The sequence below is a fragment of the Papaver somniferum genome, chromosome 11, assembly GCF_003573695.1.
Source record: "Papaver somniferum cultivar HN1 chromosome 11, ASM357369v1, whole genome shotgun sequence".
Taxonomy (NCBI): Eukaryota; Viridiplantae; Streptophyta; class Magnoliopsida; order Ranunculales; family Papaveraceae; genus Papaver; species Papaver somniferum.
This window is the reverse complement of record NC_039368.1, coordinates 82268865-82281585: the sequence shown is the minus strand read 5'-3', so window position 1 is coordinate 82281585 and position 12721 is coordinate 82268865. Positions and strand designations below refer to the sequence as shown.

At 35.1% G+C, this 12721-nt stretch overlaps 1 protein-coding gene across 1 annotated transcript; it reads right to left on the bottom strand.

Moving 5' to 3' along the window:
• Positions 1-11644: 11644 nt before the first annotated feature.
• On the bottom strand, positions 11645-12322 carry LOC113324684. Its single transcript, XM_026572982.1, has one exon. The coding sequence runs from the start codon at positions 12320-12322 to the stop codon at positions 11645-11647; it is 678 nt and encodes a 225-aa protein (XP_026428767.1).
• Positions 12323-12721: the final 399 nt, after the last annotated feature.

Genomic DNA, 12721 nt, shown 5'->3' with positions numbered 1-12721 from the left:
TGATATTAGGTCTTGACTTGTTTCTAAATATTCTCAAGATTTAATGACATATGGAAGTAATTTAGAAATTCTTTCATTCTTGTCGGACAATGTTTGTTTTTTTCCGAAGAAAAGGTTATATTAAAGGAGAAAAAGAAAAAGAAAAAGAAAAAGAGTAAACAAAGCGATCACTCACTCATGAGTACTTCTCAATTGCTCCAAATGAAGCCAGGGGTAACAAATTTAAAAGTATCAGAATCGAAAGACCAAAGAACCACTGTCTGTTTTACAAGATCAATTATCTCAGTAGTGCTTTTCCGACAACCACCAAAAACTATCTCATTCTTTTCCTTCACAAATTCCAACAAATAGCATAATGAATAATTTTCCAAACAGCTTTACCTCTTCCGTGCAATACGTTCGTAGTCCAAGCTTCAAACAGTTGTAAAAGCGTTCTCGACACTGGCCATGATATCTTGAAAGACTTAATGAAATAATCCCAAACCACGAAAGAGAAAGAGAAGTGCATAAACATGTGCTCCGTGGTTTCTTTTTCACAACCACACAACACACACAAATCACTCTCAATTTAGATACCTCTATGACAACATGTCTCTTGTTGGTAACGAATCATGAAAAGAAGCCCAAAATATAAAACTTACCTTGTTAGGGATTGGGCGCTTCCAAATATGTCTTTCAAAGCTGTAAAGGTTGTGATCACCAGACAAGACATCATAGCACCTGTTTGTGCTAAAATTCTCTAAAATGTTTACTTCATCTTCACCATCAACCAACGTTGGTATAGGAATATCACAACATAACAAGTCCCATTCGAGCCTCTCGTTTGCATTTAGCATCCTCTTATAAGTACAGTTCCACCTCCCATTGACAATCAGCTCAGCGATCAAAGATTTCTTATCTCTAGTTTCTTTATAAACAACCGTGAAAACATCTTGCAAACGACCCCTTTGCATCCATTTATCCTTCTAAAACCGAGTACCTATTCGGTTTCTCACCATGAAAATAGCCAAGTCATGAAGCAAGTACCATATTAACCACGTTCTTCCACTGACTCCGACATTTTGGATTATTATCGATGTCCGGCATTAACAATTCGTTGTTCCTCCTAAATTTTTGGTTGACGATCATCCTCCATAAACAATGCTTGTTTCTTATGGATCTCCACATCTACTTAACTAACAAAGATTTATTGGTTGTCCTCATATTTTTTACACCTAGACCTCCATTTTCTGTGGGCATACTAACCCTTTTCCAAGAAACCCAAACAATGTTCCTCCTTCCCTCTGATGCACCCCACAAAAATTTCGCATAATCTTCACCATTCTCTTCTCCACACTCACCGGAAAATGAAATAGAGACAAAAAATAAATAGGTAAACTCGCAAGACAGGTCTTGATTAGAACAACTCTATCTTCTTTGTTTAAAGTTCTTGTCAGACAATGTTAGTACTTGAAGTCAAAGGAAATGCAAGGTCATTAAAATCGTTACTCTGCAAGGTCATTAAAATCCCGAGATGAAGAGTATTTCTCCTATTATAAGTCAGTATAATAATTCCGTGTTTTTTTCCTGAATTCTTGGTTTGTTGAAGCAATCTTTTCCTTCAGTTACGAGTTTGACAATTGAATTATTTTTCTTCTAGCATTCACAATTTTGTGGAAATATCTAGTGTTCTTATCCCCATTTAGATGAAAGTTCACTTTTGCTCTTTGTAAAATCCTCCGTTGCCCCACCAATTTTAAATGTTTGAGATCAATTTCTAACTGCAATCTTTTAGTAAATTAGGGTTGGTCTAGAGGACCAGATTACTATTTTTTCTTATTAAGGTGCTCGATCATTTCTTTATGATGACACTGTTGCTTAAAACCACCAATTTTTTTTTATGAAACATCTCAGTTCCTATATTAGAGTCAGAGATTGATGTTAGTAATTGTCACTTGACTATGATATATTCGGTAAATTGAGTCAAATAATTGGCCAAAATATCAGATGTTTTCCTGATTCGTTGGAAAACATCAATACCAACCTTAAGCACACCGTCAGAAACAATATATATATTTTAATCGGTAAATAATTTGGTGCTGGCGAGTTTCGAACTCGGGTCACTGGTACCATCACCTTGTCTCAACAACCATTTAACACTTGTGATGGATCTTATCGATCCAATCACAAAAAGTGGAATACAGTATAACTTATATAAAATAACATATTTGGGACCACGAAAAATTATTATTTAAAAGAGATATCATATTATCGATAATATAATAAATTATTACTTTATAATTTTTTTGTTGCACGAATAAGGAATTTATTTAATAATATAAAAATTGTAGGTTACATATCAACGACAACATTGGTGGTAGGCAACCGAGCAACAAGCTGGGTGCCAACACCTTTTTGGATAACGATGCCTAGTCTATGAAATAGGGAACTACCTATCTTGGAATTGGCATCGTGGATAATGAGGCAGTTTCTCAATCGTTTTATAAATGCAATGGTGTCTTCTCCTAGCTCCCGCAAGGTGGTAAAGGCCAATACAACCAAATCCATACCCGTGTGTAGTGCATTTGTCAAGATATTTGTGGCATTTGCGAGTGATAGCTTCAGAAATGGCATGCCCTGGGGTGAAATTGCGTGTCATGGCACTTGTGAAAGGCGAAACCCCTGTAACATCGAAACAAACAGCTTTCCCGTTCTCCCAATTGTGGACGAGGATATCTGCAGGCTTCAATTCTTTATTGGAATTAGACGATAAACCCAAAGGGGCTTCTTTCGGGGCTGGGACACGAGCTTTGTATCACATGTATACCAGGGCATCTCTAACAAAATCATGTCGAAATTTACTTCACGCATCCTTTGCACAGTGCAAAGCATGGTCACCGAAAACATCCATCGGTCTACTACAGCTAGAGCATGACGTGTTGCTGTCGAATAGAGGAATTCCGAGGCGGTACTGGAGGATGGCTCGGAAGTGTCTAGGCCCGACAGATTGGTTAAGCCCGCTGATGGGAATGGCTTTGAGGAAGTGCATAGCATGTGGCAGTCTGTTGCTGTGCCAAAGGAATAAGTCCTAGTCAGAAAGTGAGTAGGTTGTTGGTATCTTTTCCTTGAGAACACCAAAGTATTGAACCTCCAATGACTTCATACAGTGGGGGACGACGTCGTTGATGTTGCAAGTGGATGGATATACTTTACAAGCCTGTGCAAAGGACTCTAAAGCATATCGATAGTTGTTATATGAGTCCAAAGGACTTTATAATTAAGTAGTAAATTATTATCTTAAAAAAATAATTTCTATATATAATGCATTCACAAACCTTAAACTTAAAAGTATTTAGCATATAGATAGATCACATATATCATTCTAAATCACCGAGATGTATTTCATCTCAAAGGTGTATCTCACTAACCAATTAACAATGCGATACGGAAAGAGCTATGTGAATATAAAAGAGATAGTCCTTCTTGCAAGCATCAATCACACTACAATACTTCTTATTGCAATACAACAATGCGACTCTAGGCCTCTTAAGTGTACTACAAACTATTAGATATTAAATACAACTTGATTTGAATTTCCAAGAAAAACAAACCAATATTCAATCATATTTCAACAAAATTTGATATGTATGAAAATTATTTTTTATTTTTTTACTAGCATTATTATTTTATATATTATTTGGGACCTGTTAATCCTTAAGGGGAATTTTTAAAATGTATTATTTTATGATTTTGTCGAATTTATTAATTTACCACTAAGGGTCCGAGCCGCGACCGAGAAATTTTATTATTTTAGCGAAAATATTATATTATCGAGTATTATATTAAAGAAGTTATATTGTATTCTTTGATAACCTCAATGTTCAATGCCAATATAGTTGGAAGAATCTGTAATGTTAGGATTTACCCAAGAAGAACACACTACACCATACTAGAGAAAATTAAGGTGGTTACTAACAAGTTCAGGAGAGTTTACAGTCAAATCTATGTAAGCAAAAGTAAATGAAAACAAAATCAATACTAATAATCTGAATATGCCTGATTCTTTCTGGAAAAGCTTATGAAAATTAGATGTGTCTCAGAGAATTAAAATCCTTACTTGGAAATGCTTACATAATGCAGTCTCTACAAATTCAAAACTTTTAAAAAATTGTAAAGATGTTTCTCCAAATTGTAGCTTTGGTAGTGAAGTAAATGAAACCAAACATCTTTCTTTCATTGTAGTTATGCTAAATCTATTTGGTCTCTAGCACCTAATACAATAAACTTCAATCTTGATAGTACTGTCACATTTCTTGACTTATGTAATTCTTATCTAAGCAATCCTAATAGTACAATAGCCTTAGAGGTTATCCTAACAAAAATTTGGTTCATTTGGAAGGAAAGATGCAATAAATCCTTTAAGGTAAACATAGAACAACACATCAATTGTCATTAGACATACAGAGACATATTACATTTTGGAACAGGAACGGGACCTCTAGAGTTCAGGGACAGATTCTGAACAAACATCATACAGAAGAATGAAAATTCCCAGGAAAACATACACACAAAATTAATATGGATGCTGCTTGATTATCTATTAACAATCTATCGGTGCCTTGATCCTTAAAAAAAAACAGGTGAATTTGAATAAGGAAGAGAAGAACCATCAAGAACATCATCTCCGGAAGAAGCAAAAGAAGTAGGTCTACTCCTGGAAGCAAATGGGATAAGGAGCTTCATCTACCAAATCTCAGCATTGAAGGCGATTGCAAGAATCTTTTTGACTACCTTAACGAAATACAATCCTATCACCTGGACAAATCAAGCGATCATGGAAGAAGTTAAATTGGAAGTTAGTGACTGTCCAAATTTTCTAGGTTTTTCCTTAGTTCCTAGAACGACGAATAGTGTAGCAGACATTTTGGCAAAAGAAGCTAAAATTTTTCATTGTACTTTAAACTGGGATCTTATCCCTCCTTCTTGCATTATTAATGCTTTAGAAGTAGATAAATCTTAAGCAGGGAAGTGTCTTAGGCCAAGCACTATGGTGACCCAATTCCCTACCTTATCCTTCATATGTAGGGAAAAAACCAAATTGCCAACCACTATGGTCTCCCATATCCCTACTTGTGTAGGGGTATCCCTTCCCTGCTTAGAAAAGTGGATCAGATCTGATCCGCCTTGTAGGGAAGGGAAATCACACGGAAACTGAGTTTCCATAGCATTTTACACGAAAACTGAGTTTCCGTTTCCGTAAATTTATTTGTTTGAACTTTTTTCTTTTACACCTCTCTCACACCCGATCCTAACCATCCATCATTCATAACGGCTCTATTTTCTCCACCGTCAGATCCCAACGGTCATTTTTTCAAAATCCTTTATAATTACAACTCTAATTCTCTATTCAAATCCCCCCCAAATCAATTGATTTATTATTTCTTCTTCTTCTTACTATACTTCTTTGATTTTTATCTTTATCTTCCACTACTCAAGTTCTTTATATTTTAGTTTAATAATTTTTATGCAACGGGAAGAGATTGATCTTACTGCTGCATATATTTATGTGATTTGTGATGAAATTGTAGGTGCGCAACAAAAAACATCTTTATTTTGGACACGTATTCACCAAATTTTGTCCAACGCAATGGAAATCCTAATGGAAGAGATTGGGGTGCCTTCAAAACCAAGATGAAAGCAATCAAAAAAGATGTCAGAGAACATTTTTAATGTTATATATCGGAAAACCAAAAGCGGTGCGAACCACGAAGATTTGGTAAGTTCTATTAATTTGTTAAGTTTTTCCATATAGTTGGTGATAATAGTAATAAATTAAATTAAATATTTGTTACATAATTTTTCAGACAAAAGAGGGTCGGGAGCAATTTCAGGAACAAACAGGACAACCATTCAAGTATGATGCATGTTATGAAATGTTTAGAGAAAAGGTCCCTGGATTTAATTATCAACTCACTGTTGCCCAAAATAGTGAGTTGTTTAATAATCATCGTAACTTTGTATTAGTCGAAGATGGTACAGAAGTTATGGCTAACAGAGAGACTCGTTGGAATTACAAGTATAATGTTTGTCCTATAGGAACAAAAAAAGCCAAAATGCAAGCTAGACAGAAGAAGGATCGCGAGCAAGGTATATTTAGAGAAGGTGATGAGGGAACATCTTCGGTTAAGATGGAAGAAGATAAGATCTATCAACATAGTGCAAATACTTTGGGGTATCTTAAGGAAACACGATCAAGGAAGGAAGAAATGAGAGTGGAACAAGAATCCCAATACCAAGCAATTTGGGCGTCTACTCAACAACCGAGTTATCAAATGGAACAAAAACTCAATTTGCAAAATCCCCAAGAACAGACTTATCAAATGCATCAACAACAAATGCATTTAGATCAAGATAATGCAATAATGTCTATGGACCTAAATAAGTTAGCTCCTAACGCAAAAAAAAAAAATTATCGACAGATGCAAAAAGAAATTTTGAAGAGGATGAATATAATCAGCGTTGAAGATTCAGAAGATGCTGATGTAATCCATCTCTAATTGTTTTTTCTTTTATTGAGTTTAGTTTTTTAATTTCTAATCCAGGTTTAAATTTTTGTCCTAAATTTCTAGTTAGTATAGTTGTTAACTTAATTAAAAAAGTGTTGTCTAAATAAATTTAGTTGTTGTTTGAATTAATGAAAGGTTTGAATTTCGAGTAACCAACGATTCAACTTTCAAATTAAATTAATGTTCATTAATAACTTAAAAAAGAAATTACAACTGATCATTCGATTAAAAGCGTGTAATGCCCTACCCAATCATCTTAACATGGTGGAATATAGGTCTGAACACATTACATGTTATTAATTTTCTTGGTGTAAGATTCAACGATCAATGCCGCTTCGAAATGATAAAAACGGCTCCCTTTCCAAGCTTTATCTGCATCTTGTGCAGCGAACCTGTCCCCTCTGTGTCTATCGAGAAACTAATTGTACTTGATGCATAATTTCCTAACATGAATCGTCCTTGAAAAAATATGGGATGGTTCATAATTATAACGTGGTTTCTTGCTCACGAAATGACCCCAACCAACTTGAATCCAAAATATACTCTGATCTTGTTGATCTTCGGGAAGATCCTTGACAATGTAAAAATTTCTAACCCATTTGGTCTCTTCTTCAACATCCTTTAACCTTTCGCTCAGTTGGAACTGTTCTTGACCTCGTTTCTTTGCCTTGAGTTTCTCTTCGTATTCTGTCGCAGCCGATGATGAATCTTTGGTTTATTTTGTGGTTTTTCGTTTTCTTAACACTTCATCCATCACATTAATGTATTTGGTAGGTGATGAAGACGTAGTTGCATTCGTAGTTACTTTATCTATTCTTTTGTGTATCTCTTTTTCCATTGCAGCAATTGATTTGGTTGTTCGCTTGCATCTTCTAAGAATCTCTTCGACCAAATTCGTAGTTGATAATGGATTTGCCATTGAAAAGTTGTTTAACTTTGATTTTCACCTCACAGATTTATGTTGCACAGAAGATTGGGTTATCTCCTTATATAGGATTCGTTCCCAACAACTATATTACTTATAACTCGTGCCCAACGGCTATATATTTTAGAACTCGCACCCAACAGCTATAATTTTTTTCCTATAAAAATAGAGTAATGGAAAACATTTTTTCTTACCAACAAAAAACTCAAATCATTCTCAAATATAAACCTCAATCATGTATTCTAACAGTTCGAGTAGAAATGGGAAACAAATAGTATGTGTGGAAGCAAAAGAGGTTTGTCCATGTTGTTTCATGGATAACCATGGTATGCTTCAATGGCTATATGTCCACAACAAGGTTGCACCGACACTAGGAAGGTAAAGGAGTCCATACCGGAGAAGATTAGTTATTTGGAATGTGAGTATGCTAAATGTCCGGGAGAAGCACAATGTTTGGAGGATGCAATCAAAGAAGAAAAAGTTGACGAACTCTGCAATAGCTTCAAACCAAAAGGAAAGGTGGAGTTTGAATGCACCAAGGGGATTCCATGTGAAACTCAGGGTTGTAATTTCTTTACGGAAGTGCATCGGTCTAGTGGAAAGAGAAATATATGGAAAACGTTACTGGAAATGCCCTGCATGTGAAACGGTGGCATGGACTGAACAAGTGTTTTTATGTTTTAGTTTAATCAAGATTTTGAATAAGAATTGATGTAATGTGCTTTTTAGTAAGGGATATTTGATTTTAGGTCACAAAAAAATGACCAGACTTGCGTTTAGGTCACGAATTTTTTTTAATTAGAGTTTGGGTCACGAGACCGTGATTGATCGTCTTGACAGTTAAAAAGTTAATATTTTTTTAAATAAATTTTTAATCACTTAACACCGTTAGTTATCGTTAGCACATGAGTTGCACATGAATTTGGCTCAACGGTTTAGATCATTACATATCTCATAGACGGATATAAACCATCCACGAGAAACGAGTGATAATATATGTGCGCGGCCGATATTTATCCTGTTACCAGTAATACCTACGATGCCACCTCAAGAAAGATGAAGAACATAGTATATCTGATCAAAAAAAATTTCGTTAACATCAATTTCTTCCCAATACCAATAGTTAACATTCAAAAATTCTGCAAATTCCCATCATATGGAAGAATTAGATCAATCTCAACTTCAACTTAACATTACTAACAATTTAAAAAAAAACAATATAGTAGTAGCTGAGATTTGTGACAAAGAACAATCTGACTCGGTCTGATTCGGTAAACGATTCAGTCATTATAGATGGAAATTCTTCTTATTGACATCTCAATCCTTACTTGAATCAACTATAGATTAGAGATGAAACTCTCTCTTCTAGCTATGGGTTCTTTTCAGTTTCTTCATTTATGACCTTAGTAGCACCACCATCAAATCTACTAGCATTAGTACTTTTTTTTTCCTTAAACCCACCACCACCTAACATAACGTCGGACAATTCTGTAAGTTTTTAATGAAGACAAAAACGAGAGGAAGGAGGTGGTGAAGGGGTGTAGAAGTGGGGGAGGAGAAAAAAGAGATTTAAAATGTTAAGTTTAGGAATTTTATATTGAAAAACCAAGATTAATTCAGATAGCTTTTGGTCTGGTTCGAATTCGATCTAAAATGTAACTTCCGATCAGGTCAACTGTGTATACAGATATTCTACACTCTATGTACCAAATGGCCAAACCTGGGTTGCAGCTAGTTTATGGCGGTGCCGTGGTATGTTGAAGAAGATGAACATAGAAAAGAAAGGGGCCGCGGTGGTCGTGAGGGAGAAGAAGATTTGGGTTCTGATTTTTGTCCGTTAGATTAATCTTTGCCTTACACGGATCTAACAGAAGTAAAATGGCATAGTAGTTAAATAAATTGAAAATTGAATTTTAGTTAGTCATTTTCTTACTTAACCAGTTTTTATATTTGTGAAGACGGTCAACTACGGTCTTGTGACCTAAACTCTAATTAAAATTTTCCCATGAGCCAAATGCAACTCTGGTCATTTTTTTGTGACCCAAAATCAAAATATCCCTTTGAATAATTAGTATGTGTTGTTGTTCTTTTTATAAGAGTTTAAATTTGATGAACATGATGTAATGTGCTTTTATAATAATTGATAATACTTATTTTCATATTCGTATGATTCACGATTAGACTAAGCACGTGCAACAAGCATTCAAACCAATAGGCGACCCTATTGGACGAGTTATGTCTCGTGAGGGTTTACAGAGAGATATACCCACAAAACCTATTATTATTTAAATTGTTTACTCTTCATCTGATGATTCATAGGATGAATCATCAAAGGTGGACGGGTTATACTCTGAGAAATTATTTTTCAAAATCACATAGCAGTTAAAAAATTTAAAAAAGTTTCCCTTTTTTTTTGCATAAATCTCCAGAGCCCATTGCTCCTACAACAAAAGAAAACAATATCAATTTACAATTAAATTATTCAACAATTCAGTACACATACACATACTTGGCAGGTAGGTAACCGGTAAGTTTCTTACGATTTCCGAAGGTATTGGAACCCTTAATATATGTAAGGTTATCTGTATCGTTACATATTCTTTCACGTCTGAAGTGATAATGTTTAACCTTATTTTCAGATACTTAACCGGTCGTTCATTCGGATTTCCGTTATGTATAGTCAACCTTTGCAGTAATTGCTCCAAAAGGTTTGTGTTATTTAGTTGTTCATCTTCTTCTTCATTCTCTAGATGAACATCGACCCATAAACTAACAATCAATTCGTCTTCCGCCGGAATATAACCCACCATAATTAAGAAAGAAAGGTGTTGTTTTGTAAATAATAACTTGGACAAAAGAAATGTTTATTTTTGTAGAAGGAGAAGAGATTTGTTCGAAGTGATGTGTTCATTGGTAAACCATAAATGATATATTTATACGTGGTCAGTATACATATCCATATACTGTGCAAAGAGATTTCACGGATAAGTATACATATCCATATATTGTACAAAGAGATTTCATGGATAAGTATACATATCCATATACTTTACAAAGAGATTTCGCGGATAAGTATACATATCCATATACTGTACAAAGAGATTTAAGTGATTTCACGGATAATCATATATAATTGTAAACCATATGGCCATCAAATAAAAACGTATTCATTGGCATACATAATTGAAGCCCAAAATTTAAAAAAAAAAAAAAAAAGTCCCTCCTACATATGCATGTAGCATTCGAACTTTTAAACATAACAGTGAAAGGGTTATCATACATCCTATGACTCAACATCATCATCATAATACAAATCTGTATCATCGTATGCAACCTCCTCGTCATCGTCCTCATCATCGTCATCTCATCATGTTCATATTCGTCTTCTACATGTCCGTCTCCATAAACATGTTCAACTGCATGTTCAAATTCATCTGGGATTTGATCATTGTAATCTCCATAATAATCAAATGCACCATCCTCGTTTTGACCAAGAACAACTTCTTCTTCTAAGTCTGTATCATCATAATCTCCATCTGATGATGGAAGTACCATGTATTCCATATATGTACCCTCCAAACTAGACAAATCCCCTGCCTGGCTTCCTCTACCAGGACGCGCATCAATGTGCTTGACAAGATCCATTCTTAGTTGTAGATGTATTTCTAGGTTTTTCAGAGTTGACATAAATACACGACCATTATTGGTAAGTTCTGGAATCGAAATAGGAACAACTCTGCCCCAATCCGTATCCCGATGTTCATGCTCAATAATCATGTTATGTAAAATAAGACAACATTTCATAATTAGGTTCAAGTGAGATTGATGCCAATACTTACACGGTGATCCGAAAATTCTGAGTTTACCTTGAAGCACTCTAAAAGTACGCTCGACATCCTTTCTCGACAATTCTGATTTTAGCCGTTTGATACTTGTTGAATCTCACATACTCGGGAATGTCTAATGTCTGATTAAAAGCTTATATAATTGTAGTCAACTTTGGATAGATACCATCGGCTAAGAAATAACCCATATTGTATTGGTGACCATTGATGACATAATTGCATGGAGGTGCTACACCCTTTAGAGTGTGCCAACACATTCAAATCTTTGTTTGATCCAGGCATTCCAAAAAAAGCATGCCAAAACCACAAATCGTATGATGCCACCGCCTCTAATACCATACTACTATGTTTCTCTTTACCCGGTAAGTTTCTTGCCAAGCTATCAGACAATTCTTCCATGGCCATTGCATACAATCAACACTACCAAGCATTCTAGGAAAACCTCGTTCCGCATTCTCATCTAGAAACCTCTGAACATCTTCAGGAGTGGGTTCACGCAAATATCTTTCTCCAAAAGTCATGCAAATGGTGTGGCAAAATCTTTTTAGATAATGGTATATTATAGTGGCACCCATACGAGTGTAATCATAAACACTATCATATGCCGTACTTTTGCATAAACATTTCATCACTGCAACAAATTTCATATACCCCATAGTACTGGTGGCATCCGGACGTTGTTTCCATTCTGGGTCCACTTCAAGCAAGTTTTCTAACAATTTCTCGAATAATTCTACCCTCATGCCTAGACGTTGTTTGAATTGTCTTGAGGTATAACCAGTTTCAGGTGTAAAATAATCATTCATCATTTTCGCATCATGCCACACTCGATCACGAGTTATTACACTGCGTGTCTGTACCTCCCTAGGTACCAGTTGTCGAATAATACGCAACCGCTCATCCAAACAAAGTTGTGTCAACATTAGCAAAGCTTTGTCTTCTTCATCACTAGAAGTATTCAAATAGATTCCATATTTAACTCTCACATAAGCACGCATTAGACTCATTATGTACCCTTTCAGACAACAAACACTAGTATCAATTTGTCTATATAATACATAAATACAAGTCAATCAATGTTATACATCGATAAAATAGTAGTTTACAAACATTTCATTCAACATAAATCAAGACACACAACAACTAATAATCATGGATTTTTCACTAAATCTATGTTTTAATTATGATTTTTGTTAGAGGGAGAGCGAAAAGTGATCCGAGGAATGCAAAAATTGTAATCGACTCACTGACCAGGACCCATTCAATATATTTTTTTAACTCGGACAAAATTATCCTAATAAATATACACAATAATTGTGCAAAACTCGCCCTCATCCCTTGAACAACTGCACTACCTCCAAAATCTAAAAATGACCGGCCGAACCTGCACCACTAACCACCAAAGA

What these genes read in the sequence shown, in the direction of transcription:
- LOC113324684 (XM_026572982.1), bottom strand. Translation starts at nt 12,322, where the DNA reads ATGAGTCTAATGCGTGCTTATGTGAGAGTTAAATATGGAATCTATTTG.